The sequence below is a fragment of the Phocoena sinus genome, chromosome 2 (genome assembly GCF_008692025.1).
Source record: "Phocoena sinus isolate mPhoSin1 chromosome 2, mPhoSin1.pri, whole genome shotgun sequence".
Lineage (NCBI taxonomy): Eukaryota > Metazoa > Chordata > Mammalia > Artiodactyla > Phocoenidae > Phocoena > Phocoena sinus.
The window spans coordinates 791333-818234 of record NC_045764.1 but is presented as its reverse complement, the minus strand read 5'-3'; the positions used below and the strand labels follow the sequence as shown (position 1 = coordinate 818234).

Below are 26902 nucleotides of genomic sequence, written 5' to 3'. Positions count from 1 at the left end.
TAACATTGATATCAAAACCCAGTAAAGGCAGGACAAAAAGAAATGTCAGTCTTAATTATGAATATTGATGCAGAAATTCTAAGTAAAGTATTGGCCAGTGGAATTCCCCGCACATTAGAAGAACAATACATCGTAACACATGAAGTTCATTGTGGGTTGGATGGGTTAGTATTTGGAAATTTGTAAAGAGCACGCGTATTAACGGGTCAGATAGGAAACACAATGTGTATATACTGAAAAACATTTTGTGAAATTGAGCCTTCATTCTTTAAAAATACTCTTGATAAATTTAGAATGCATTGGGCCTGATTTCACGAGATAATATTTATCTGTGGCGCCGTGAAGCCAGAATTTATCACGTTAAAGACAGGAACAAAACAAGAATGTCCAGCTCTCATCAGTTGTATAAAATTTTTTTCTGGAGGTGTCAGCCAAGAAAATTAGCCCAAAGAGGGAGATTAGTAGTAGCAAATGGAGAGGAGGACATACAGTTAGCACTACTGCCTCTGCTCTTTTGTTGTTTTCTTGTTTTTCAGTTTTAAATTTACCCTTCTCTTTCTTATCCCTTTTTTTCTCTTGAGCTAAAGTTTTTTTTTTCCTTTTGGAGAAAGATTAAATTATTCTTTTTAAAAGAGGGTCCCAGCCATTAGAATACTTTCATTTTTGCAATCTTTACACAATATAGTGTGTAATTTTCAGCTCTTCTAGGTTGTCATTGTGATGCACGGATCTTCTTTTAATACCGAATTCCCTCCTCTTCATGCTTTTAAATAAAGGAGGGAGATAGCGGTGCGCGTGTGTGTGTGTGTGTGTGTGTGTAGTGTCTGTGCACACGTGCCAATTCTAGATTGGGTACTGTGATAAACACAGAGATTCAAACCACTGTGCTTTTTAATACTCATAATAGAAGGCAAAAGGATTTTACAGCTTTGGTTTATTTAATATCACCATTTAGGTAACATTGATTGTGGTTTGCAGTTTACCTCTACACATCACTGAGAGGTTTAAAACAAATGATTGCATTGAGATTGGTCAAGCTTTATTTATATTTTGTTTTGAAGCTTCATTTAAGGCAGTTTCTACTGTACGTGTACTGAAATTAGATTACTGGCACCAGATTTCCTTATAGAAATTGAACATTTATTTTCAAGACGTGAATGTAAGTGAAGGTACCTATAGCTTTCCTATAAGCCTTGGTTACATATACAAATGAATTTTATTTTAACTGACTTCTTCTGACTAGAAATGTAATTACAGAAAACAAACCCTTATGGACACTACTTAATAGAGCATAAACGTATATACATTTTGAGTTGTCCTTTTTTCTTAATAGTGTATTTTAAACATTTTAGCACATACCATTCTTTTTTAGGATCTTGGTTTTGAATAATTGCATATTTTTCTATCATATGAAATTAATGTAACCAGAGTCTCCCCTTCTCCCCAGACTCTTTTATTTTTACCCCTAGGTCCTTTCTCTCCTCAGTTCCTTCCAGTTTTACTCTCTTCTTGTTCTTCAAGGGAGAAAAAATGAAGTACACTTTTATTATGCGGTTGAATCTGCAAAGGGAAATGTTTATTTAAAATAAATGAGATTTTGCACATTTGGCGAACCCATAATACTTAGTAAGGGATGCTGTTTGCCTTATTGCGAAAGCCACGACTTTGGTTATATATTTGTCTATTGGATTCCAGAATGTTACCCCTCAGGGAAACTTGCCAAACTGTATATCAGAGTGAACTTTTCTGGGGTGTAAAGGGAAATTACATAGTGGAGAGCATGAAGTGATGCCATGTCATCCAATACAGAAGGCACTAGCCACACACTGATGTTTAAATTTAAATTCATTAAAATTAGAAATTCAGTTCCTCAGGCCCCCTAGCCACAGTCCAGGCACTCAGTCCAGGAGCCACGCGGCTGGTGACTCAGCATAGCGAACAAGCGGAGTGTGGGTCCAGCATCAGAACATGCTGTTGGGCAACCTTAGGGTCACGGCTGTACACGTTACCCGTTTTTATATTAGAGTTTTTACATCAGTTTGGTTTTAAATGTGTCTTCCTGGTATTATAAATACTAGTAAAAAGCAGAATTTCAAGATGTTTGGAAACAGTGAACAGTTCAAGATTATTTAGAGTAATTTTTACTTTGCTAACCAACTTAAATTTTAAAATTATGTACTGAAGTAAAACACATCTAGACAAAGGGTTGCCAGCATCTGGAAATTCTAGGAGAACATTTAAAATATTCTCGATTTAGTACAAAGTCCAGGGACAGGCAGGGGAGGGTGGGCTCTTGTATCCTTGAGTGAGGGTCTTGGAAGGATGATGGAGAAAGAGGAAGCTGTTTTTAAAAGGCACTCAGAAGAAGCAAATTAAGTGGAGAAATAACGTATTTAATTGGGGCATGTAGTTTTAGGTTATAATTATAGTAGTTTAATAAATCTAGAAAAAGTAGAAACCATAGGGAGGGAAAAACCAAGGGGGGGCGGGGGGGGGGGGGACGGGAACCGTCAATCATCCTGTTGTCAATGGCAACAGCCATTGTGATTTGTCACCTCTCTATCCAGCCTCCTTTCTGTCATATTCATTCAGCAGTGAATGAGGTCAGTGGAGAAAGCAGACGAGATCTGAGAGGCCAGTGGGGTGATTAAGTGCCCTGAAGCTAAGCCAGATGGCCTGAGTTTTAAATCCCAGCTCTGCCATTTGTGGGACCATAGCCAGTGATTTAACTGTGTATATGTTTATCTGTAAAACTGGGACAACAACAGTGCTATCTACCTTTTAGTGTTCTTGTGAGTTTAGAATTAAAATACTAAACTCGTTGAAGACCATGTTACGAAGAGTCCTGATAACTAGGCTGAGGTAATACAGGCCCATGAGCTTCGGGGCTTATTGTTGCAGGAAGGCAGACACTTAAACAGGTAGTTGCAATAAAGTTAGATAAGTTTTATGAGCGGGTAAGTTTAGTATTCTATGATAGTATATGTTCAGGTGACCTAATTGTTTTTTTTTTCTTTTTTTTAATTCTTGATAATTATTTAAGCAAAATTAATTTAGCTTTTAGGACCGTTGGTTTCATTTTAGATTATATTTTGTTAGCTTCTTCAAATCAACTGTTACTTGTTTCACGGCTTGTATTCCGTAAAATTTATTTCCGTAATATGATAAATGTTGAAAGCTTCCAAGATACTAAGTAAAAATGTTGCCCTGATCATTCTGGTAATATCATAAGTGTCAAAACTCTTTCCCTGTTGCTTTGCGTTAGGCACCAGGTTGCCAAAAAGGTAATAGAATCCTCTCTTAGCGATAGCATCTGCCTAATCAAAATAAAATCTGTCTTCCAGACTTTTTACAAGAGAGTTTGGTTAGCTTTGAGCATAATTAAACGAGGATTTTACTTGATACCTGTTAAAAACAGGAAACCATGAGGTACAACTGTTTTTCATATATAGTGGGGGGCAGTCTCCTCAACTGGAAATAAGAAGAGGCTAAAGTAAGTTTTCAAGCATAAAAATTTAAGGGCACCGAGATTGGTTCAAGGTGGTGGAGTAGAAGGACGTGCGCTCACTCCCTCTTGCGAGAGCACCGGAATCACAACTAACTGCTGAACAGTCATCAGCAGGAGGACACTGGAACTCACTAAAAAAGATACCCACATCCAAAGACAAAGGAGAAGCCACAGTGGGACGGTAGGAGGGGCACAACCACAATAAAATCAAATCCCATAACCACTGGGTGGGTGACTCACAGACTGGAGAACAGTTATACCACAGAAGTCCACCCACTGGAGTGAAGGTTCTGAGCCCCACGTCAGGCTTCCCAACCTGGGGGTCCGGCAACGGGAGGAGGAATTCCCAGAGAATCAGACTTTGAAGGCTAGCGGGATTTGATTGCAGGACTTTGACAGGACTGGGAGAAACAGAGACTCCACCCGTGGAGGGCACACACAAAGTAGTGTGCACATTGGGACCCGGGGGGAGGAGCAGTGACCCCATAGGAGACTGAACCAGACCTACCTGCTAGTGTTGGAGGGTCTCCTGGAGAGGCCGGGGGTGGCTGTGTCTCACCATGAGGACAAGAACACTGGCAGCAGCAGTTCCTGGGAAGTACTCCTTGGTGTGAACCCTCCCAGAGTCTGTCATTAGCCCCACCAAAGAGCCCAGGTAGGCTCCAGTGTTGGGTCGCCTCAGGCCAAACAACCAACAGGGAGGTAACCCAGCCCCACCCATCAGCAGACAACAGGATTAAAGTTTTACTGAGCTCTGCCCACCAGAGCAACACCCAGCTCTACCCACCATCACTCCCTCCCATCAGGAAGCTTGCACAAGCCTCTTAGATAGCCTCACCCACCAGAGGGCAGATAGCAGAAGCAAGAAGAACTACAATCCTGCAGCCTGTGGAACAAAAAACATATTCACAGAAAGATAGACAAAATGAAAAGGCAAAGGACTAAGTACCAGATGAAGGAACAAGATAAAACCCCAGAGAAAAAACTAAATAAAGTGGAGATAGGCAACCTTCCAGAAAAAGAATTCAGAATAATGATAGTGAAGATGAGCCAGGACCTCAGAAAAAGAATGGAGGCAAAGATCAAGAAGATGCAAGAAATGTCTAACAAAGACCTAGAAGAATTAAAGGAGAAACACCTAGAAGAATTAAAGAAAAAACAAACAGAGATGAATAATACAATATCTGAAATGAAAAATACATTAGAAGGAATCAATAGCAGAATAACTGAGGCAGAAAAACGGATAAGTGACCTGGAAGACAGAATGGTGAAATTCACTGCCATGGAACAGAATAAAGAAAAAAGAATGAAAGGAAATGCAGACAACCTAAGAGACCTCTGGGACAACATTAAATGCACCAACATTCTTATTATAGGGGTCCCAGAAAGAGAAGAGAGAGAGAGAGGACCTGAGAAAATATTTGAAGAGATTATAGTCGAAAACTTCCCTAACATGGGAAATGAAATAGCCACCCAAGTCCAGGAAGTGCAGAGTCCCAGGCAGGATAAACCCAAGGAGAAACACACCGAGACACATAGTAATCTAATAGACAAAAATTAAAGACAAAGAACAATTGTTAAAAGCAACAAGGGAAAAACGACAAACAACATGCAAGGGAACTCCCATAAGGTTAACAGCTGATTTGTCAGCAGAAACTCTACAAGCCAGAAGGGAGTGGCAGGATATATTTAAAGTGATGAAAGGGAAGAACCTACAACCAAGATTACTCTACCCGGCAAGGATCTCATTCAGATTCAATAGGGAAATCAAAAGCTTTACAAACAAGCAAAAGCTAAGAGAATTCAGCACCACCAAGCCAGCTCTACAAGAAATGCTAAAGGAACTTCCTTAAGTGGGAAACACAAGAGAAGAAAAGGATCTACAAAAACAAACCCAAAACAATTAAGAAAATGGGAATAGGAACATACATATTAATAATTACCTTAAATGTGAATGGATTAAATGCTCCAACCAAAAGACACAGTCTCGCTGAATGGATACAAAAGCAAGACCCATATATATGCTGTCCACAAGAGACCCACTTCAGACCTAGGGACACATACAGAGTGAAAGTGAGGGGATGGAAAAAGATATTCCATGCAAACGGAAATCAAAAGAAAGCTGGAGTAGCAATACTCATATCAGATAAAGTAGACTTTAAAATAAAGAATGTTACAAGAAACAGGGAAGGACATAATGATCAAGAGATCAATCCAAGAAGAAGATATAACAATTATAAATATATATGCACCCAACATAGGAGCACCTCAATACATAAGGCAAATGCTAACAGTTATAAAAGAGGAAATCAACAGTAATACAATAATAGTGGGGGACGTTAACACCTCACTCACACCAATGGACAGATCATCCAGACAGAAAATTAATAAGGAAGCACAAGCTTTAAATGACACAATAGACCAGATAGATTTAATTGGTATTTGTCAGATATTCTATCGGAAAACAACAGATTACATTTCTTCTCAAGTGCACACGGAACAGTCTTCGGGATAGATCACATCTTGGGTCACAAATCAAGCCTCGGTAAATTTAAGAGAATTGAAATCATATCAATATGCATTTTTTTGGACCACAATGCTATGAGATTTGAAATTTACAGGGGAAAAAAAACGTAAAAACACAAACACAGGGAGGCTAAAGAGTACGTTACTAAATAACCAAGAGATCACTGAAGAAATCAAAGAGGAAATCAAAAAATACCTAGAGGCAAATGACAGCAAAAACACCATGATCCAAAACCTATGGGATGCAGCAAAAGCAGTTCTAAGAGGGAAGTTTATAGCAATACAGTCCTACGTCAAGAACCAAGAAAAATGTCAAACAATGTAAGCTTACACCTAAAGGAACTAGAGAAAGAACAAACAAAACCCAAAGTTAGTAGAAGGAAAGAAATCGTAAAGATGAGAGCAGAAATAAATGAAATAGAAACAAAGAAAACAATAGCAAAGATAAATAAAACTAAAAACGGGTTCTTTGAGGAGATAAACAAAATTGATAAACTTTAGCCAGACTCATCAAGAAACGGAGAGGACTCAAATCAATAAAATTAGAAATGAAAAAGGGGAAATTACAACAGACACCACAGAAATACAGAGCATCCTAAGAGACTACGACAAGCAACTCTATGCCAATAAACTGGACAACCTGGAAGAAATGGACAAATTCTTAGAACCTTCCAAGACTGAACCAGGAAGAAATAGAAAATATGAACAGACTAATCACGAGTAATGAAATTGAAACTGTGATTAAAAATCTTCCAAGAAACAAAGTCCAGGACCAGATGGCTTCACAGGTGAATTCTATTAAACATTTGGAGAAGAGCTAACACCCATCCTTCTCAAACTCTTCCAAAAAACTGCAGAGGAAGGAACTCCCAAACTCATTCTCTGAGGCCACCATCACCCTGATACCAAAACCAGACAAAAATACTACAAAAAAAGAAAATTACAGGCCATTATCACTGATGAATATAGATGCAAAAATCCTCAACAAAATACTAACAAACAGAATCCCACAACACATTAAATTTAGCATCATACACAGTCAAGTGGGATTTATCCCAGGGATGCAGGGATTCTTCAATATGTGCAAATCAATCAGTGTGATACACCATATTAACAAATTGAAGAATAAAAATGATATCATCTCAGTAGATGCAGGGAATCAGACTTCCTGACTTCAGACTATACTACAAAGCTACAGTAATCAAGACAGTATGGTACTGGCACAAAATCAAAAATATAGATCAGTGGAACAAGAGAGAGAGCCCGGAGATAAACCCACGCACATATGGTCATCTTTATTTTTGATAAAGGAGGCAAGAATATACAATGGAAAAAAAACAGCCTCTTCAATAAGTGGTTCTGGGAAAACTGGACAGCTACATGTAGAAGAATGAAATTAGAGCACTACCTAACACCATACACAAAAATAAACTCAAAATGGTTTAAAGACCTAAATGTAAGACTGGACACTATAAAACTGTTAGAGGAAAACATAGGAAGAACACTCTTTGACATAAATCACAGCAAGATCTTTTTTAACCCCCCTCTTAGAGTAATGGAAATAAAAACAAAAATAAACAAATGGGACCTAATGAAACTTCAAAGCTTTTGCACAGCAAAGGAAACTTTAAACGAGACGAAAGACAACTCTCAGAATGGGAGAAAATATTTGCAAACGAATCAGCGGACAAAGGATTAACCTCCAGATCTCCAAAGAAGACATACAGGTGGCCAAGAGGCACCTAAAAAGCTCCTCAGCATCACTAATCGTTAGAGAAATGCAAATCAAAACTACAGTGAGGTATCACCTCACACCTGTTAGAATGGGCATCATCAGAAAATCTAGAAACAATAAATGCTGGAGAGGGTGTGGAGAAAAGGGAACCCTCCTGCACTGTTGGTAGGAATGTAAATTGATACAGCTCCTATGGCGAACAGTATGGAGGTTCCTTAAAAAACAAAAATAGAATTACCATATGACCCAGCAATCCCACTACTGGGCATATACCCAGAGAAAACCATAATTCAGAAAGACACATGTATCCCAATGTTCATTGCAGCACTATTTAGAATAGCCAGGTCATGGAAGCAACCTACATGCCCATCAACAGACGAATGGATAAAGAAGATGTGGCACATCTATACAATGGAATGTTACTCAGCCATAAAAAGAAACGAAATTGGGTCATTTGTTGAGATGTGGATGGACCTAGAGACTGTCATACAGAGTGAAGTAAGAAAGAGAAAAACAAATATCGTATACTAACGCATATATGTGGAATGTAGAAAAATGGTGCAAATGAACCGGTTTGCAAGGCAGAGATAGAGACACAGATGTAGAAAACAAACATATGGTACCCGGGGGGGAAACAGGTGGGGGGTGGTGGAGGGATGAACTGGGAGATTGGGGTTGACATATATACACTAATTTGTATAAAATAGATAACTAATAAGAACCTGCTGTCTAAAAATATAAAATTCAAAAAAAAAATTTAAGGGCCTCTGTGTAAGAGCTGAAATAGATTAAACTAGGTGCCAACAGTTACAAGTTTGTCAAAGCTCCCCTCATTCTTAGCTATCATTCTAGGTTTTTTAAAATGAACTCAGTTAGTCTTCTGATGCATTAAAATGTATTCTTGCCTTTGTGCTTCTTTGGTCATGGTGATGGGAAACGGACAAAATTATCTTGTATCAATAGAATTTTACTGGTTTTACAAAATGAAAAATTGAAGCTGAATAGTTAGGAGAGATGTCTCTAGTTATGAGAAATCCCTTTGTTTTGTAGAAATTTGAATGGGTGGGGGGAAGCTGACTATTTGGAAGAAAGGAAAAGCGAGAAGAAGTGAAGGGAGCTGTGTGCTCCGTGAGGTCTTCCGGGAGCGCTGGCCCTCGGTCTGCACGACGCCTGGTTCTTTGCTCTGGGTGGTTATTACACACCAAATTGTCAGAACATGGCTGCCAGCTTCTTGCTTTGCTTTAATCATAACTTATGTTTTTAGCAGGTATATAACCTACAACCGCCGCTCGAAGTATTGAAGCAATTATGTTTTAGAAATTAAAGATTTTATAAAGCTAATGTTTGTTTGGGGAACACAGTTTCTGTTTAATGATGATCCCACCCCCCAGTTTGACTTCTTGTTACAAACACTGAAGCACAGTAGTAGATGAATTAGGCACGCCTCTTTGTCATCTGTAGGTTTACAGAAACGTGTGTAGAATGTTCAGTAGATCAGTTGCTGTTGAAACGATCCAAGTAGTTGAATGTCTCAGGTTGCCTGCTGGCAGGTGAGCTTATGTGCATTTGCTTCCCTTCCAGATTCACGAGAAGCTTCACTACTACGAGAAGCAGAATCCCACGCCCATCCTCCAGGGTGCGGCAGCCTTAGCTGGTGACGTAAGTGTGCCTTTCTGAGCTCAGGGGGACTCGTCCTTCGCGGCCCCTTGGGGGCAGGACTCACCCTAGTGCAGACAGAGATGTGTGATCCTAGGAGTGAAAACCGAAAGAAGTTGCAAATATCTCCAAAAGGCCTGTCATCCCTGAGTTTACGCTGACACTAGGCTGATTTTTGTTCACTTTCCTGTCCTAAAGATTTTGCATGGAGATAACCCTCTTGTCCTGCCTTGGTAATTACAAAATAGAAATTTTAGTCTGTGCCTCTGTGGGGAGAGATGCTCTCAGCTGTTAGAGTCCGAGAAAGTCACAGGCAAGAGAAAAGCTTTGGAGAAATAGAGACAAGACAGCTGTGTCGCTGGCAGTCTTGAAACTGACAGACGCTGGCATAGGAATGAGGCGGACGAAATACGTAAAAAGTCAGGGTTGTTTTTTAAATGGATTGTAAAGCATAGTAGAGATTTATGGATATTAGACCTTTCCAAATTACCTTCATAACCGAAAAATAAATTTGAGCAGCAGCTGGCATTGATGGAGTAGTTAATTTTCCGTAGCTATAATTTTATTTTAAATCTGGGTCAGGGAACTAACTCGCTGTTTCTCCAGTTAACTTCTGGACTCAGATGAACTGAGCACAGACCTGGATGAACTACAGGGGACACTAAGCTGGACAAGAAATACATGTGGCGTGGAGGCTGCTTTTAGTGACACCCTACAGCCTCCGTTGGTTTTTAATCTTTTACGTTATTACAATAAAACAAACTATAGTTCCTTTTAGGAAGATTTTAGGGCTGTAGGTATAATGAAAAAAACTGACCATCTTCAAGGGTTGATTTTCTTTGTTAATACCGTGTATTCTAGTTTAGAAAATAAAGCATGTGTAATGTATCTCCAAGTTGTGTGTTACCTGTTTAGTCCCCATTTTTTTCTTCCATTTCTACAGAGATTACAAATTACAAGGATGTTGCAATATACATGTTTTGTGAAGAAGCTTACCTCTGTGTTGCAGAACCAAAACACTTGACAATTCAGAGAGCCTTGAAAACCAGTTTTAAAACATTTATTGTTGAGGGTTTGGGGAAATATTTATTTATAAACCAGTGTAATTAAGGCCCAGTCATGTTACAACAATATTGCATTTTTTTAAATTAGAGATTTTTATGTAAATATAAACTTAGCATTTTGTAATTCATCAGAGCAATATATTTAAATGTTTGATTCAAGAGTGCAGAGAGCCTTTTGTGTCTTTTTGTAAGTTAAAAATTCTGTAAAAAAATGTTACCTTGAAAAAGGAAAAGCACTTTTTGAAGTGTAGTCAGTGAATATATCAATTTTATCTGATTTTATTTTTTGTGTATAATTTATATTACACCCCTCGTTTAGAGAAAAGTCCTTTCCAGAGATAAGAGCAATTATTTTCAGTTTGTTAGAAACTATAGGGGCAAATGGAACTTTCATGCAGTGTTTTGAGAAGGGTTTTTAAATGAAAGTATATGTACATATTTTGCATTCTGTGCTGTATTTTTTCATAATTCGAATCTTTTTTTCTATTTGAATCTTGCTTTTCTTCTTATGAAAATGATATGATCCTTCTTATAGCCTAAGATTGAGTAGAGATTTTGATGGAGGCCTCTTAATGCAGAACACAAGGCAGGTTCCAAGCTCCACCCCTTTCTTCTTTAGCTTCAGCTGGAACCGGCAATGGGAATTTATAATCCCGGTGGTAGAGAGCAGTCAGCATCTGAGGTAGCAGCGTAGCTGTCAACCTATTATAAGTCATTTAATGATTAACCTATTTTATATTTAACAGACTGTGTAGGTAAGCATAATAAAAGTTTCAGATCATTTGCTCTTTTAGAGGCATTCTAGTTCTTTTTACCCCAGCTCTAAACAGCAAGCTACTGTGGGGTTTTAGAAACCCTGTGGATTTCACCACCTCATTCAGAAGTTCTCTTTTCTGTGTTTTTCTTTTGTACAATGTCAAAGCCTGATCCAGTGCTTTTTCCAAGTGGTCCTTTGTCTGCATGCAAAAGACCATGTCGTAGATGAAGTGCTGGGATTTGCCCCCTGTGCGGTAAATCAGAAGGTGATCTAGCCGACGTGATTTCTTGAGTTGTACTCAGCTGAGAGCCTGGGCTGGGATCAGGGCTACTAAGAGCCTCAAAAGAAGAGCAGCGATTGACAGTCTGTTTTCTTTCCTGCTGACTTGTGCGTAATCACCGAAAACGTAGCAGGAGAGATTCTCAGTTGTCGCATGTGGAGCTCCCCCTGCTCTTACTAACTGTCCTTCGTGTCAATGTGATCTCCCGTGCAGCTGGCGGAGGAGCTTCAGAGCAAGCCGTTAAACAGCGAGATCAGAGAGCTGTTGAAGCTACTGTCAAAACCCAATGTGAAGGTGAGGACGTGCGACACCTGTAATAAATATATCCGAAAAGGGCCACTTTCTGGGACTTCAGATGAATTTTGTTTCGAGCATCAATTTTCAAGTAAATGTGTTTGCAAATAGTGCACAGTATTTTAATCGCCTAAATCCTGTTAAGGAAAAAGAGTTGAGCTTTTCATGATGATGTTGTGACAATCTATAAAATACTTAAATTGGGAAGCTCAGGATTTAAGTTGGCAAATATAATGGAGCTTCAAGGTCGTTTTTCTTTTAAAAGAAGTTAAGAATACAGGATACAGAACCTATTAGCGATTTTGTTTAGGTCCATTTTGCTTGGCTAGTTAATGGTGTGCCAGTGTATTTGACAACAGTATCTATTTTTCTGTGGGACTGTCTTAGCATTCCTCTTCCTCTCCCCATTTCCTGCCCCCTCTTCTGCCAATTTGTGTTTTAATGCATTGTACCATTTTTACAGAGCAAAGCATTTTTCCAGTGTAAATACCAGTAAAATACTGGCAGATCCATTTCGAGTCTCTGTTTCTCTTACAAGTTTATCACTTATTTTTCCTCCAGGTGTGATTAGTCAACGATGTGATTTAGAAATTTTCCTGGTAATTCTAAGGTCATTAATGAATTAAATTCTATAACCCATACATTTTATACTTGATACTACCGCACTTGTATGTGAAATATTGTCCAGGAGTCAGAATTACCTATAGATCAGTCATTGTGTAATCAAAATGATCAGTTATGTCATGATTTCTGTCAAGCACATATAGACTTTTGAATGAAAATGTCCATCTAGATGCAAAAACTGATTATTTCTACCTTCTTTGAAAAATCTCCTTTGGAACTGTGCTATCTATGGTCTTAAACTGGTATTCAAAAAAGTATTAAATAAAAGATAAAGAGAGCACATGTAGGGACCATGATTTCTAAACCGTGTAAGTAAATATAAAGTACATGAATGTATTTCTGTAAAGGATAAATGAACTATGATTAATAATATGAGAGGAATTGACGGGTGCAGAGGAAATCGGTTATACTTTAGTTCTAGAAGAATACGGATCTGATTAGTGCAGGAAGGCCGCTTGATGCTGAAGACGGAGTGCACAGAAAGTGAGCAGCTAGGAGGAGATTCGTGAATGCTCTGAAAATGTCTTCTTACACTGCACTTGGGAAGTTGATGTCAGTCAGAGCGTAGCAGGGGTGCCCACGAGGCGCTTGGTAAGCTCCGTTTCTGAGAGCGTTATCTTGGTTTGAATTTTACGAATTAAAGAGGAATGTTTCTGACCCCCCAGAAACAAAAGATCTGATTTTGGTATTCCGTTCAAGAGTGTTTGAAATGGAATAGCTAATAATAAAGAGGTTATACTGGATGGAAACTGGTATTTGGCCGGAGAGGGGTGTGTGACCTTAGATGGTTCTGAGATAAGAGAAGATATGTACATTTTGGTGTCTGCCCCAGGTTCCTGGCCCGAAGCTTATAAAACCCTAGTTAATTTCCTAAGTGATAAGAACACTGGGAACATGTATTGCGCTTGTATTTCTTTGTCTTTGACCCTGTCCCTGACACAGGTCCCCTCCAGCCCTTGTAAATTTTTAAGTGGTTAGAGCACGGGGAGCTTTGTCCTAATGAGGCGCCTCTGGGTGCGCCCCTGGCTGGGCGCTGGTCACCAGCAAGACCACGCGGCGATTAGAAGCTTGGAATTTTCAGCCTCACCTCATTTGTCCTAATGAGGTGACTCTGGGTGTGCCCCTGGCTGGGCGCTGGTCACCAGCAAGACCACGCCGCGATTAGAAGCTTGGAATTTTCAGCCTCACCCCACCCCTGCCACCATCCTCCAGAGAGGGGAGAGGGGCTGGAAATGGAGTTAAGAATTGATTATGCCCACTTGAGGAAGCCTCCCTAAAATCCCCAAAGTGTGATGTTCAGAGAGCTTCTAGGCTCGGGGACACATCCGTGTACCAGGAGGGTGATGTACCCACCTCCACGGGAACAGACGCTCCTACCCTCCAGACCTTACCCTGTGTGTATCTCTTCATCTGAGTCCTTTATCATATGCTTTAATAAACCGGTACATGTAAGTGTTTCCCTGAATCCTGTGACCTACTCTAGCAAATTAATTGAACCCAAGCAGGGGGTTGGTCAGAAACACAGGTGGCAGCCTGGAGTGGTGACTGGTGTCTGAAGTGTGTCGGGGGGGGGGGGGCAGTCCTAAAGGATTGAGCCCTCAACCTGTGGGAGCTGACGCTGTCTCTGGGAAGATGACCTCAGCATTGGCTTGAACTGTAGGACGCCCAGGTGGTGTCACAGAGAATTGCTTGGTGTTGAGAAAACCCGTCACGCGTTTGGTGATCAGAATTTTGTTTTGTGTGAGCAGTAAAGGAAGCGCGCAGGAGAGAAACACAGCAAGGAAGGAGAAACTCCTCCAGAAGGAGGAGAAATGTGGGTTTTCTTCCCTTTACGATGACGTCGTGCAACACCATAGGACGCGGCTTTTAATTGAGCACTTAGACTTCGTTATGGCAAAAATACCTCAGACAGACAATTCTGGCTGTTTTCACGTGTACGTAGCAGTGTGACTAAGGAATGGTGAGAAGTCAGCGTGAAAGGTGTGTTCAGGAAATAACGTGTAGAAAGTGGGTGACATTGCAGACACTCGACGGTACAGTCGACAATGGCGATTTCTAGTTCACCAGTCTTGGGAAGAAAATACTTTTCTTCCCAGTTTGACCTGACATTTAACATTGCTTTCCTTGAAATCAGTTATGTTAACAGCCATCACTATCTCACTTTTGAAGGTGATTACTTTAAGAAGTGCAGTCTCCAAATAAGTTTTAAGCTATTTCAGAATATGATCAAATACTCCTTTTTGTCTTAGAATAAATGAAAATATTTGCTTTTTTTCTTTTTTTTAAGAGCAGAAGCAAGGTACAGTAGAATATAACACGTATACATGAATTGTTCATTGAACTGACAGTTAAAATGTGAAAAATGTAATTCCAAGGTGTTAACTTGAATATTGCCCTTAAATTTTAGTGGATAAGGGAACTAATTATTTACTTTTTGAAGATTGCCCTTCCATTGAGAATATTTAATTCACAATACTGAAAGGAAACCGGAAATGTACCTCCAAAGTAATAATGATTTTTTAAAAACACACATAGGTATATACCACCAAGTGTGTAGCCAGCTATGAAATGATAATACGTGCTTTCTGTAGGCAACTCGTTTTGAAAAGCATTAAAACTTTCTTTGGTAGTTTGTAGATGTCACCAGAGTTGGATCTTCATTCATTCATTCCTACATAAATTGAGCATCTACTCTGCCAGTCCCTATAGCTGGAACTTGTGGAAGATGTATGAAGATACATGAAGATTAATGAAGGTGATAGAAATAGGGGATAAAGAGAGGGAACACCCAGAAATAGTGTGGAACACATAGGAGCGGAGCCGGCACCAAGGCTGGGTGCGGGCGGGTTGAAGAGGACTGCAGAGGAGATGGTTTGTGCCCGGTGACGCCTGAAGGCTGGTGTGAGGTGACCAGAGGGGCAGAGGAGTGAGGGCTGAGTCTGCGGGGGAGGTGAGAAATGAAGGGTTCCGGTATGAAGTCCTACAAAGGAAATAACTTGTCACATTTGAGGGCGTAACGTAGACTTAGTGTGGCCGAGCGGCAGCGTGTGAAAGAGGGAGGGGAGGGGCTGGACAGTAGAGCTGTGAGTCGGGGCCGACCTCCTGGTTACCCAGGACGGCCTGGTGTTTGCCTGTAGTTCCAGCGTGGTTAATATTAATAGCCTCCCTTTTAATTTCGGTGGTTTCCTTATTTAGATGATAAATCATATGGCCACTCTACTCGCGAGCATATGAAAAAGTTTGAATTCCATCCTGAGAGCAGTGGAAAGTCACTGGAAGGATTTAAACAAGCAAGCAGTGCCATCACCGTGTGTGTAGTGTACACAGCAGTTCCCCGGGGGGAAGGCCAGCTGGGAGCCTGTAGAAATAATGTGGGTGCAGCGTGACTGTGGTCCTAACGAAGGTTGTGAGGATGGAGACAAGGAAGTGGGGGATGGGTGGGATTGGATGTAAATTCAGTATGAGGTGTTGGGACAGCTGGTTAATTATTTGGGGAGAAATAAGAAAGACCTCTACTAGAATGAATTCCAAGTAGATTAAAGATGGAAGTGTAAAAATTGAACCATAATCATGGGATAGAATAAAAGCATTTACAGCCTCAGGGGCAGATGGGCACACACACACATGAAAAGTTAAAAAAAACAATCCATACATGAGGTTGGAAGGAATAACTTATCTTTATAACTGATTTATGATATTGTCTTTAATAAGATGTGATAGTTTATTACTCTGACTTTAATTTTTACCTTTTACAAAGTGACTTGATAAAAACTTTTGAAATTAAACAGAAAAGAATTTTGGATAATACATAACTGTGTTTTGAATCTAAATTTTAAAATAGAAGTCCCTATCCTTGTTGCTTTATTAGTGAAGATGAGCATTGCTTTCATATGCTTAATGGCTTTTTATTTCTTCTGTGAATTGTGTGTTCATATATCTTTAGGGATAACTACTCTTAATTGGCTGCATTACCTTTCATTCCTTTTTGTGTAAGGAAATATTACATATACATTTTTTCCCATTATAAGTAGGGTAATAGGATACACTACTTACTGTATTGGAATACACCCAGTCCTTAAAACTTTGAATTGGTCAGTTGCCATATACAAAAAAAATAATTATTATTACTCAATAATGTCTACAAAATCCAGTCTTATTGTCCAAATCTTACAGTCCAGGAAAAATAACGAAGTATAAAAGAAACCACATGGTGAGAAGAAGGTAATGACAGAGTCACAAGAGGCCTGCGTAGATGTAACAGACTCTAAAGCTTGCTGCAGTAGGGGAGGAGCACGGGCCATTTAGGGGGCGCTGCAGAAGGGACGTTGGTCTCTACAGAGACTTTGTTTCGGGGGAAAGCAAAGAGAATCGTCAATAAATAAAAACCACTCCTAGGCATCGCATCGCCACATTAAAGGCAAATCATCCTCTCTGAGTTGTCATTCAGTGGCTCATTTTTGATAAAAGTGAGGTGACATCATCTCTAGAACATGGTATTATAATTTAGGAAGTCAGGGAAAATTTGGTAGATTTTTTGAAAGGCAATAAAATAGAAAGATGTGTTGTAATTTTTCAGCTTTCCAAAACATTCACTTACCAGAAATTACTCACTGCCCGGGCATGCGGAATGGATGAGATTTCATTAAAGCATAATAAATGGCAAAGTTAAGCTTCCTTCTGGAAGAATAAATCAGTGTTACTCATCCTTATGAGTCAGACGCTTAATTCTAAGGGTCTGACAGATATTTAGAGCATAGAATTGACTCCAGGGGGTCTAAGGCAGGGAGAGCTTGGGAGCCCGATGAGTTACAAAGCCCAGTGTTCAATTTCCTGTAGATTCCTCTAAGCGACAGGTAAACCCATCAGCTGTGATCAGTGGCATATGGAAACACAATTTTCATTTAGGTACTGCCTCCTGAAAGAATGTCTGTATAGTGAAGAATAAAGTTGCTGCAGTTAAAACAGGAAAATGGAATACAAAGTTACTTTTAGTTGTCCAAAATAAAAATGTTGCTAACCAAAACTATTTATAAAGCAAAGCTGTTAAAAATAATGAACTTGATATCTGTAAATTATTTTTTTTGGAATCCAGATATGAAAGTGCAGAGCTAAGGAGGAAAAATAGTAGCTGGTGTTCTAACAATGCCTATCAACTATAATATTCACTTTATTATGTAATATATGCATTAGCATTCCCTGTTATTCTTACCGTGTGCAAGATAGTTACGCTAGGTACACAGATAATAGCCATTTCTGGTGCGCTTCTGTGTTCCCATCTGCAGTCATTCCTCTTGTCTGAAAGAACTTCTTACAACATTTTTGGTAATGCAAGTCCGCTGGTGATGAATTCCTTCAGCTTTTGTATGTCTTTAAAAAGTCTTCAGTATTCCTTCTTTTTAAAAGGTATTTTTGCTGGGTATAGAATTTTAGGCTGACAGTAGTTTTCTTTGAGTATTTTAAAGATGTTGCTCCATTGTCTTGTGGTGTGCTTTTTTTTTTTTTTTTTTTTTTTTTTTTTGGCTGATTTTAAGATAGTCCCCTTTTCACTGCTTTTAAGCAGTTTGGTGTTATGTCTTTTCTGTTTATTGTGCTTGGATACATTGAGCTTCTTAAACATACGGACTTTTTTGTTTCTATCAAATTTGGAATATTTTCTGCCATATTTCTTCAGATTTTTTTTAACACCTCTCCTGTCTTTGGAGATGCCAGTTAGGTGCATATAATAGACCATCGAAGTCCGGCAGCTCAATAAATGTTCATAATTTTTCATTATATTTTCTCTTTGTTTCATGTGTTTCAGTAGTTTTATTGCTTTGCCTACAAGTGTTAATCTTATTCAGTGTACTGAATGAAATGTATTTTCACCTTTTATCTGTAGAAGCTTGGTCTGAATCTTCTTTGTATATTCCAGGTCTCCTGTTCAGCCCTTCTTCTGGCTTTTTGAACATTTGGAATTAGTAGTAACTGTTAATTTCCTTTTCTGTGATCTTTCTGTAATTTCAGGATTTGGTTCTACATAATTCTGTCATGTAACTTTTCAGGGTCTAGTTTTATATTTCTCATCACTGTGCATAGTAGTTGCTGATTTTGTACATGCCTAGTAATTGTTGATTGTCAGTCATTGTGACTTTACTTTTTTTGATGCTGGATATTTTTGTATATTTATAGATAATATTCTTGAGTTTAAATTACACAATTAAGTTATTTTGAGGCTTGCTTTTAAGCTTTGTTAGGTGAGATCTTAGCAGCATTTAATCTTGGGCTAATTATTTCCTGCTGTTAAGAAAGTACCCCTCTGTTAACTCTCCTCAATGCCCTGTGAATTGTGAAGCTTTTCCTTGTAACTGGTGGGAACAGGAGCTATTCCTGCCCTGTGCAGGCCTCGGGGATTGTTTCCTGTAATGCAGGGTTTCTCCACCTTGGAACTATTTAAATTTGAGGACTGGATACTTATTTGGCGGTGGGGAGGGGATTGTCTACTGTGGTATCAGATGCCTCGGAGCATCTCTGGCCTCTGTGCACTAGACAGCAGTAGCATCCCTTGAATTGTTACAAACCAAAAATGTCCCCAGACAGCCATATGGCTCCTGGGGAGTAAAATTGCCCTCAGTTCCAAACTACTGCTCTAACCCTTCCTGGCGGTTGTTCCGTATGCGAGCCTTGGCGAAGGACTCAAGGAGCTCTGTGTCTGTGCAGCTCTCTCCATTCTCATCCCTTCCCTGAGAACGTTAGCCCCTTGATCTCCCTAGGTTCCCAGCTCTGCTGTCCTGGGTTCCTTCTCCCCCTGGCATAGCGGGAAATTCACTCTAGACAGGAAGCTGGGGCAGTCTTAGGGTTCGCAGTTGTTTCCGATCTCTCAGTGGTCACTGTCTTTCCTTGTCTCATGTCCAGTGTCTTCAAAAACCATTGCTTCATTATCTTTTTTTTTTTTTTTTTAAGTTTTCTCCAGTGGGTTCCTGTTAACTTCACCTTGGTTCTCATCCTCATTTTTTTTTTTTTTTTTTTTTTTTGTGGTACGCGGGCCTCTCATTGCTGTGGCCTCTCCCGTTGCGGAGCACAGGCTCCGGACGCGCAGGCTCAGCGGCCATGGCTCACGGGCCCAGCCACTCCGCGGCATGTGGGATCCTCCCGGATCAGGGCACGAACCCGTGTCCCCTGCATCGGCAGGCGGACTCTCAACCACTGCGCCACCGGGGAAGCCCTCTCATCCTCATTCTTGAACTGTACTTTTGCTGGATGCACAGTTCTGGGCTGACTGTTCTTTTTTTCCTAAGCACTTCCAAGGTGTTTTAACTATCTTCCAGTGGTCTTGCTGCTTGATCAGTCAGTTCTCAATTACTTTTTCTTCTTTCCTTCCTGATGATCTGTGTTTTTCTCTCTGATATTTTTAAGAACTACTTTCTGTCTCTGGTATTCTGTCATTTCACTATGATGTATGTAAGCGTGGGTTAATTTTTATTGTTCCTGCTTCCTAAAGGATCCATTGGAGTTCCTGAATCTTCAGACTGTGTTTCTCATCAGTTGTCAAAACTTTGCAGCTATTATGTCTTCAGATAATATTTTATCATCTGATGACACTCTTCATTCTCTCCCTTTGAAACTTTGTTGGATACCAAGAAAAGCACCAACCATAAAGGAAAAAAATATTATTGGGTTCATTCATTTGGATCCTTTTTTGATCAGAGAACACTAATAAGAAAGTGAAAGCTACCAAGTGGGAGAATGCATTTGTGGCACCTGTAACCGACAAAGGCTTGGATCCAGCGCGTTATAAAGAACTCTTACAGGTCAAGAAGAAAAAGACAGATGGAACAGAGAGCACTGTGCAAGGATCTTGAACAGGCATTTCACGAAAGAAGGTATCGTGATGAATAAAACCCTTGAAGACCGGTTGAAACTCCAAGCGAAAAATGGGACATTGGGTGTATCGGACACCACGGTTGGCAGCAGACAATTGACGTTTACATTAAAGAAGTTAGAACAGCAGAAGAAGCAGCAGGAGGCTGAGAAACTGCACCGACAAAAGAGAGGAAGACCCTCCGCCGTTCAGCCTGTCACCTGAAGTCCAGGCCCTGGAGCGGATGGCCGTTCCACTGAGTCTGGAACCGATCCCACGCATGATTCAGAGGAGCTCACTTCCCCCACTTGATCGTCGTTAGAGTGTATTATCCACGCCGGGGACACGCGCTCCTGAAGTCCATGGAAACCCTCGCTGCGTCTGCAGAGGTCAGCATCTGGCAGCGGGTCCCAGGCCTCTGGTCAGACTGCGGGGCTGGGCCCGCTGGCTGTGCGGGGCCCCAGGGCACTTCTGTGCCTTGTCACTCCCCAGGAACATTGTCCCTTTCCCCTGGTTTTAATCAAGTAGACAAGGTGGTGGTTTTGTAATATTGTGAAACGTGCACCGTGAAATGAGAGGTTCTCCTGTGCTGAAAACCAGGACTGACGGTTTTCCAGAAGCTTTCTTGCACTGCCTGCCACTATCCATGAATCAAGCATCCAAGATGCCATTCCTGTCTTGCCTGACTTGTGAGCATCGGTCGTGTTTATGTTTATAAGGATATGCTGGTACCTGTGTTGCTTGTTTATGTGTTAGTTTGGGATTTTTTTAAAGCATATTTTTATACCAAGAGAATATAAAGTAATGGTAATAACAGTCTAAAACAGGAAGTGGAAGCTACTGGATATTCTTTTAACTTGGCACAAGATGAAATACAGACTTTTTTTTTTTAAATTCTGTTTCTTAAGTGCAATTAGAGATATACTGGCTGGAGAAAAACATTTATAAAAAGAAATGCTTTCATTTGAACAGCAAAGAAAAAAGATATCATGAGTTATAAGAAAGATGAAATTTCAACCGCGAGAAGATAACACTGTATACTCAGAATGGCCAAATTTAAACTACTGTAAACTGTCGGATCCCTTGATGCAGCTAGAACTCACGTAAGCTGTTGGTGGGAGAGTAGCTGGAACGACCACTTTGCCTCGTCTGCCTGTGTTGAATGACCTAGACTTCCACCCTTAAATATACTTAACCCAGATTTGTGTGTGTACATCAGCTGATATGAACTGTTTACCGCAGCACTGTTTGTGATAGCCAAGAGCTGAAAACAGCCTAAATGTCCCTCAGAGGCATAATGGGTAAAGAAACTATGAAATATGTATATGTTGGAGTACTGTACAACCATGAAAAAAGGAATGGCTCCCAGTAACAGCATGGATGAACCTCAGTAACTTAATGTCAGGGAAAAAAGGAAGATCCCATTATGCGGTATTTAAATAGAGGCAAAACTACCACCTTCAGCGGAATAGAGGCCACGGTGACTAGGAAGGAGCATATTTAGGGGCCCCTGGGGCTCAGTTAATGTTGTGTTTCTCGTTTGGGTGACATTTACAGGGACATATTCATTTTTGAAGATTCTTCATGCGGTATGCTTATGCATTGTGTGCTTTTCTGTATATATGGTATAGTCAATAAGAAAGCTTAATTTAGATGCCATTTCTTCGCCATCTTGGAGCTTCTGTTTCAGTAGATAGCAGATATTAAATATATGTACATAAAAATGGAAACATGGTTAAAAATTATGAGCATGTATGAAGGCAAAGAAGATGGTGCTATGAGATCACGTAACCCGGGGGTCTACATTTATATTAGATGTTTTGGCCACGCCTCTGTGAGAAAGAAGCCAGGTATTTAAACTGAGTGAGGAGGACAGTGGGTATGAGACAGAGTTGGAGGGAAAATACAAGACTAGGACTTGCTTTTCATCCCAAACCAGTGGGTGGGTAGGAGAGTTCTTAGTAGACCACTTAGGTGACTTACTCTGAGTTTCAAAGTAATTACTCTGGGGGCTTCCCTGGTGGCGCAGTGGTTGAGAGTCCACCTGCCGATGCAGGGGACACGGGTTCGTGCCCCAGTCCGGGAGGATCCCACATGCCACAGAGCAGCTGGGCCCGTGAGCCAGGGCCGCTGAGCCTGTGCGTCCGCAGCCTGTGCTCCGCGATGGGAGAGGCTGCAACAGTGAGAGGCCCGCGTACCGCAAAAAAAAAGCAATTACTCTGGACACACTGTGAATCAGGAATTTGAAAATGAGCCCAAGGTGAATGCAGGTGGACCATTGAAAGGCTCCAGGTAAAAATGCTCCAGGTAAAAGATGATGATCAATGATCTAGACCAAGGGTCTGCCAGCTGTTTTATGGAAAAATGTCTGGTGCTTGTACTCAGTTTCTCATTGTAGCATGGCAGGCGCCATAAGGCACACATCAGTGAACAGGCATGGCTGGGTTCCAGGAAAGCTTCACTTACGAAAACAGGTGGCACAGTTGGCCACCGTCTGCTCTGGACTGGAGAGAAGATAACAAACGTTAGCTTACACTGTGGAAGCAGATTTAACAGGATGGGGGTGTAGGTAAGGGGGATTTCAAGGCTCTGGCTGGAGTAATCGGTGCATCCCGGTGCTGCCGATCAGGGAACAAATTAGTTAAAAGTCTAGACCCAGTCACCCCCAATGTAGTGACATCTCACGTTATTCTCATCTTTGGTCTCTAATGACAGTATGACCGTTTTGTGGAGTTTCACCACCACAACCGTCATGACTAGAAATACTTCTATGTTATTCTTTTATACACACAGTTGGCTATTACATCAAAATTTAAAAGGTGAGAAAAATCACAGAAGAATGAAAGCTAGTCAGTTGTATTGAGCAGTTCTTTTTGTGTTTTCTGCTAACAGAAGGAAAGAAAAAAAAAAGACATGCGTCGTTGCCTGACACCTGCCAGCCCGTTGGCAGTCTATCTGTAGCCTCCTTTTTCTCCCTCCTTTCAAAAGTAACGGCCCCTCAGCGGCCCCTCAGCGACCCCTCAGCGGCCCCTCAGCGGCCCCTCAGCGGCGCCCCAGCTGCCGCTTCTGTTTGGGTGAACCGGAGGATGCTCACGTCGGCAGACGCTTTACGCTGATGCTTGCCGCACCCTGTGGCCGAGTAGGGTTGCCTCTGTTGCTCTACAGCTTCCCCTCGCCCCGTTTGCAAGAGGCTCCTTCCCAAGTAGTTGCCTTCTTACGGTTGCTGTGGCAGAACTGGAACATCAGTTTGATTTTCCTTATACTGTAGTCAAGTATAAAACGCCAAACACGTCCAACTACTGTAACCCTTTTTCCCTTGGACTTTGATAGGCTTTGCTCTCTGTGCACGATACCGTGGCTCTGAAGAACTATGACCCCGTGTTGCCTCCTATGCCTGATGACATTGATGAGGAGGAAGACTCCGTGAAAATCATCCGTCTGGTCAAGAACCGAGAGCCGCTGGTGAGTTCTGGGCTACATTTTATGCTCAGCTACGAGCAGATGCCATGGTAAAGCCACATCTGATGGGCACATACCATAGACTCCTCTCTTTAAAGTGTACTTCCTCTGTGTCCTGAACTTTGAAATAAATGGAGCATTCACACCTAAAGCATAGGATTTAGAAAAATTAAAACGGAGCCGGATAAAGTGGCAGGCATTCTTTTGGTTATAAATAGCAACAGTGTTTAAAATGTGACTTGTTGACATTTCTAAAAGACAGCGTAGTGCGCCAGTTAACAGCTGATGTGAGATTCAGAAGTGCGACTAAAAATAATGGCTTATGGCTTTTCTAGAAAGCTGATGGATTTTAAAGTGACGAGGAGAAATTAATCGGGTATCCGATATTTCAAAATGTAGATGCAACCATTTGTTTTAGCCCCAGAACTTATAGAGTGCTGAGGCATGTCAAGGTCTGGGGTAGGCCGACTGATGCCTCGCACCAGCCCGCAGTGATGTCGTGTCCTCATCTTCAGAACCTGTGGATATGTTACCTTAAAAGACACAGGGAGCTTTTCAGGATTAGTTAAGGATCTTGAGACGGCGAGAGTCCCTTGGATCATCAGGCAGCACCAAGGTAGTCACGAGGGTTCTCATTAATGGGAAGGAGGGAAGCAGGGGGGTCAGAGGTACAGAAAGAGATGTGATGGTGAAAGCGAGGGTGGGAGTGATGTGGCCGAGAGCCAAGGGACGCCAGAAGTGTCCAGAAACTGGGACAGGCAAGGACCGGATTCTTTCCTAGATCCTCCAGGACGAATGCAGCCCTGCTGGCACCTTGATTTGGGCCTGTAATACCCACTTTTGCCCTCCTATCGATACCGCCAGACCTGTAAGATGATAAATTTCTGTTCTAGTAAGCCACTAGATTTGTGGACATTTGTTCACAGCAGCGACAGGAAATGAGTGCAGAGTGTATCCATATGAAACTATATTCAAAAGGAAAATAAATGTCACAGCCTAGCAGTTGACTTTAAATGTGTTGTGGCCCATTTATTCGAATTGAAACACTTGTGTTCTGACGGCAAATGGCGGTTGATCATACAGTAGTTGCTGGGCACTGTGTTATGTACTCTACATACTGGTTATATTTAATCCTCACAGTTGATACCATTTTTCGGTTTTTACAGACTAAGAAACTGATATTCAAAGAACTAAAGCAACTTAACCCAAAGTAGCACAGCTGTTGAGATCTAAACTTGACTCTCTTGCTTCAAACACTAGTTTTTTTCTTCTATACCACATCTGTCTTTATATTCTTGGTACTTTTTATCTTCTTCTTTCGTTTAAAGGCAACTGTGGTATGTAAATAAATACATTGGACACTCTCACCCAGAACAATGTACAGATAACTGTGCTTATCACAGAAGGATAACTGAGCCCCCGAAGCTCATCTGTGGGTGTTCTAAGGCTCCCTGTAGCCCTGGTTCAGGTTGTTTGGTTTAGATTATACACTAATGCTTTTTACCTATGGTTATAACTCTCTGCTGGTAACCTTAGTATGTCTTGGTCTTTATCATGCAGGTGATGCAGGTGAGGGTAGATGGTACGCAGACTAGATGGAGAAGAGCTCTCTTGGGACCTGTCACCATAAAGTGACTAATCCTTGGTGGGTTCTGTGTATCTACCAATAAGAAGTATGTTTCTGTTTTGACAAATTCACTCTCTTAGAGAATTCAAAGACTGGCCATCTTGAGGAGATCAATAATTCATTACTAACAATTTCTTTGATCAGTCATAGTTTTCCAGAGGTGGTGGTTTTTGGTGTGTTGCTTTGGTGAGCTGACATTTAAACAGTCATCAGCAGCATTTAAGTTCCATGTTTCCTGATAGAAGAAGATCTTCAAATGTTAATCAGAGAAATTAGGCATGTACTGCGTGGGGATTTCTCAAAAGTTTTAACTGGACCTGCTGTAAATTCGTTTCAATTTAAAAAGAAATTGAATGAAGTATATAAAACAATGTAAAGTTGTGTTTTCACAGTCTGTTACTGAATGAATCACACCCTTTAGCCCATAACAAGCATGTAACAGCTGAAATAATTAGACCTAACTTTGAGGTGATAATTCTTTGTCATTAGCTCTCTTTTGTTATAGTTCATATAATACATTAAAGTCATAGTTTAAAAATGAGAAACTGGAGAACTTCCCTGGTGGTACAGTGGTTAAGAATCCGCCTGCCAGTGCAGGGGACACGGGTTCGAGCCCTGGTCCGGGAAGATCCCACATGCCACAGAGCAACTAAGTCCGTGCACCACAACTACTGAGCCTGCACTCTAGAGCCCATGAGCCGCGACTACTGAAGCCCACGAGCCTAGAGCCTGTGCTCGGCAACAAGAGAAGCCACTGCAATGAGAAGCTTGCACATGGCAACGAAGACCCAACACAGCCATAAACAAACAAATAAATAAATTTATTTTTTTAAAAAAGTAAATTAGCCAAAGGTTTTTTTTACCAACATGTGCAGTTAACTTCTTTAAACTCTAGGTTTTGTTTTCTGTATTTAATGCAACTTAAAGTAATTTTGAGTACTTTAAAAGATTATTTTAGTCACTGGCTCTTCACATTCCTGGTGAGCCACAATTTGATTGCATGATTTTTGTTCAAGGGGATGTATTAAAAATAAATAAGAACTTCATGTAGAAAACAGAACCTCTAACTGGGATGAAGAAATTCCCAAAATTATTTGTTGGGACTCCTGAAAAAAGTATTAAGATTTTAAATATTGTTTTAACACTGGAACATGGGATCAAGTGAGAATTACTCGTCTTGAACTTTTCTTCATCCAAATGCGTAATTACTGTATTTTCTTTAGTTTGACAATTATTGTGAAAGTGAAGAAAGATTATTGGGTGAATAAATTTATAGTTTAAAAAATGCACGACCCAGAAAAATGGAAAGTATTTATTTTTAACAAACTCGTCGTTTTATATTTGTCAATTGTCTCCTGTCATTTTGGGGAGGTCATTGGAAAAGCCACAGCTGCCGAAGGGGGTCCAGGGGAAGCAAAGACCAAGAGAAAATATAGAGTCTAAGGCATCTTTGGGAGAATGGGTCTGAGTAGTAAGACTCAGAAATCGTCAAGGTGAGGGAAGCCAGGCTGAAATGAAATTCTAGCACGTGGATG

At 40.7% G+C, this 26902-nt stretch overlaps 1 protein-coding gene across 10 annotated transcripts in view; it reads left to right on the top strand.

The window, feature by feature from the left end:
• Window positions 1-26902, top strand: part of MPP7 (membrane palmitoylated protein 7) — a 280676-nt gene that overhangs the window by 162037 nt on the left and 91737 nt on the right. For all 10 annotated transcript variants that reach the window (XM_032618449.1, XM_032618459.1, XM_032618434.1 and 7 more), the window contains 3 exons: window positions 9351-9428; window positions 11740-11820; window positions 23612-23743. In XM_032618449.1, coding sequence (XP_032474340.1) covers window positions 9351-9428; window positions 11740-11820; window positions 23612-23743 — 291 coding nt within the window. The remainder of the gene's footprint in view (window positions 1-9350; window positions 9429-11739; window positions 11821-23611; window positions 23744-26902) is intronic.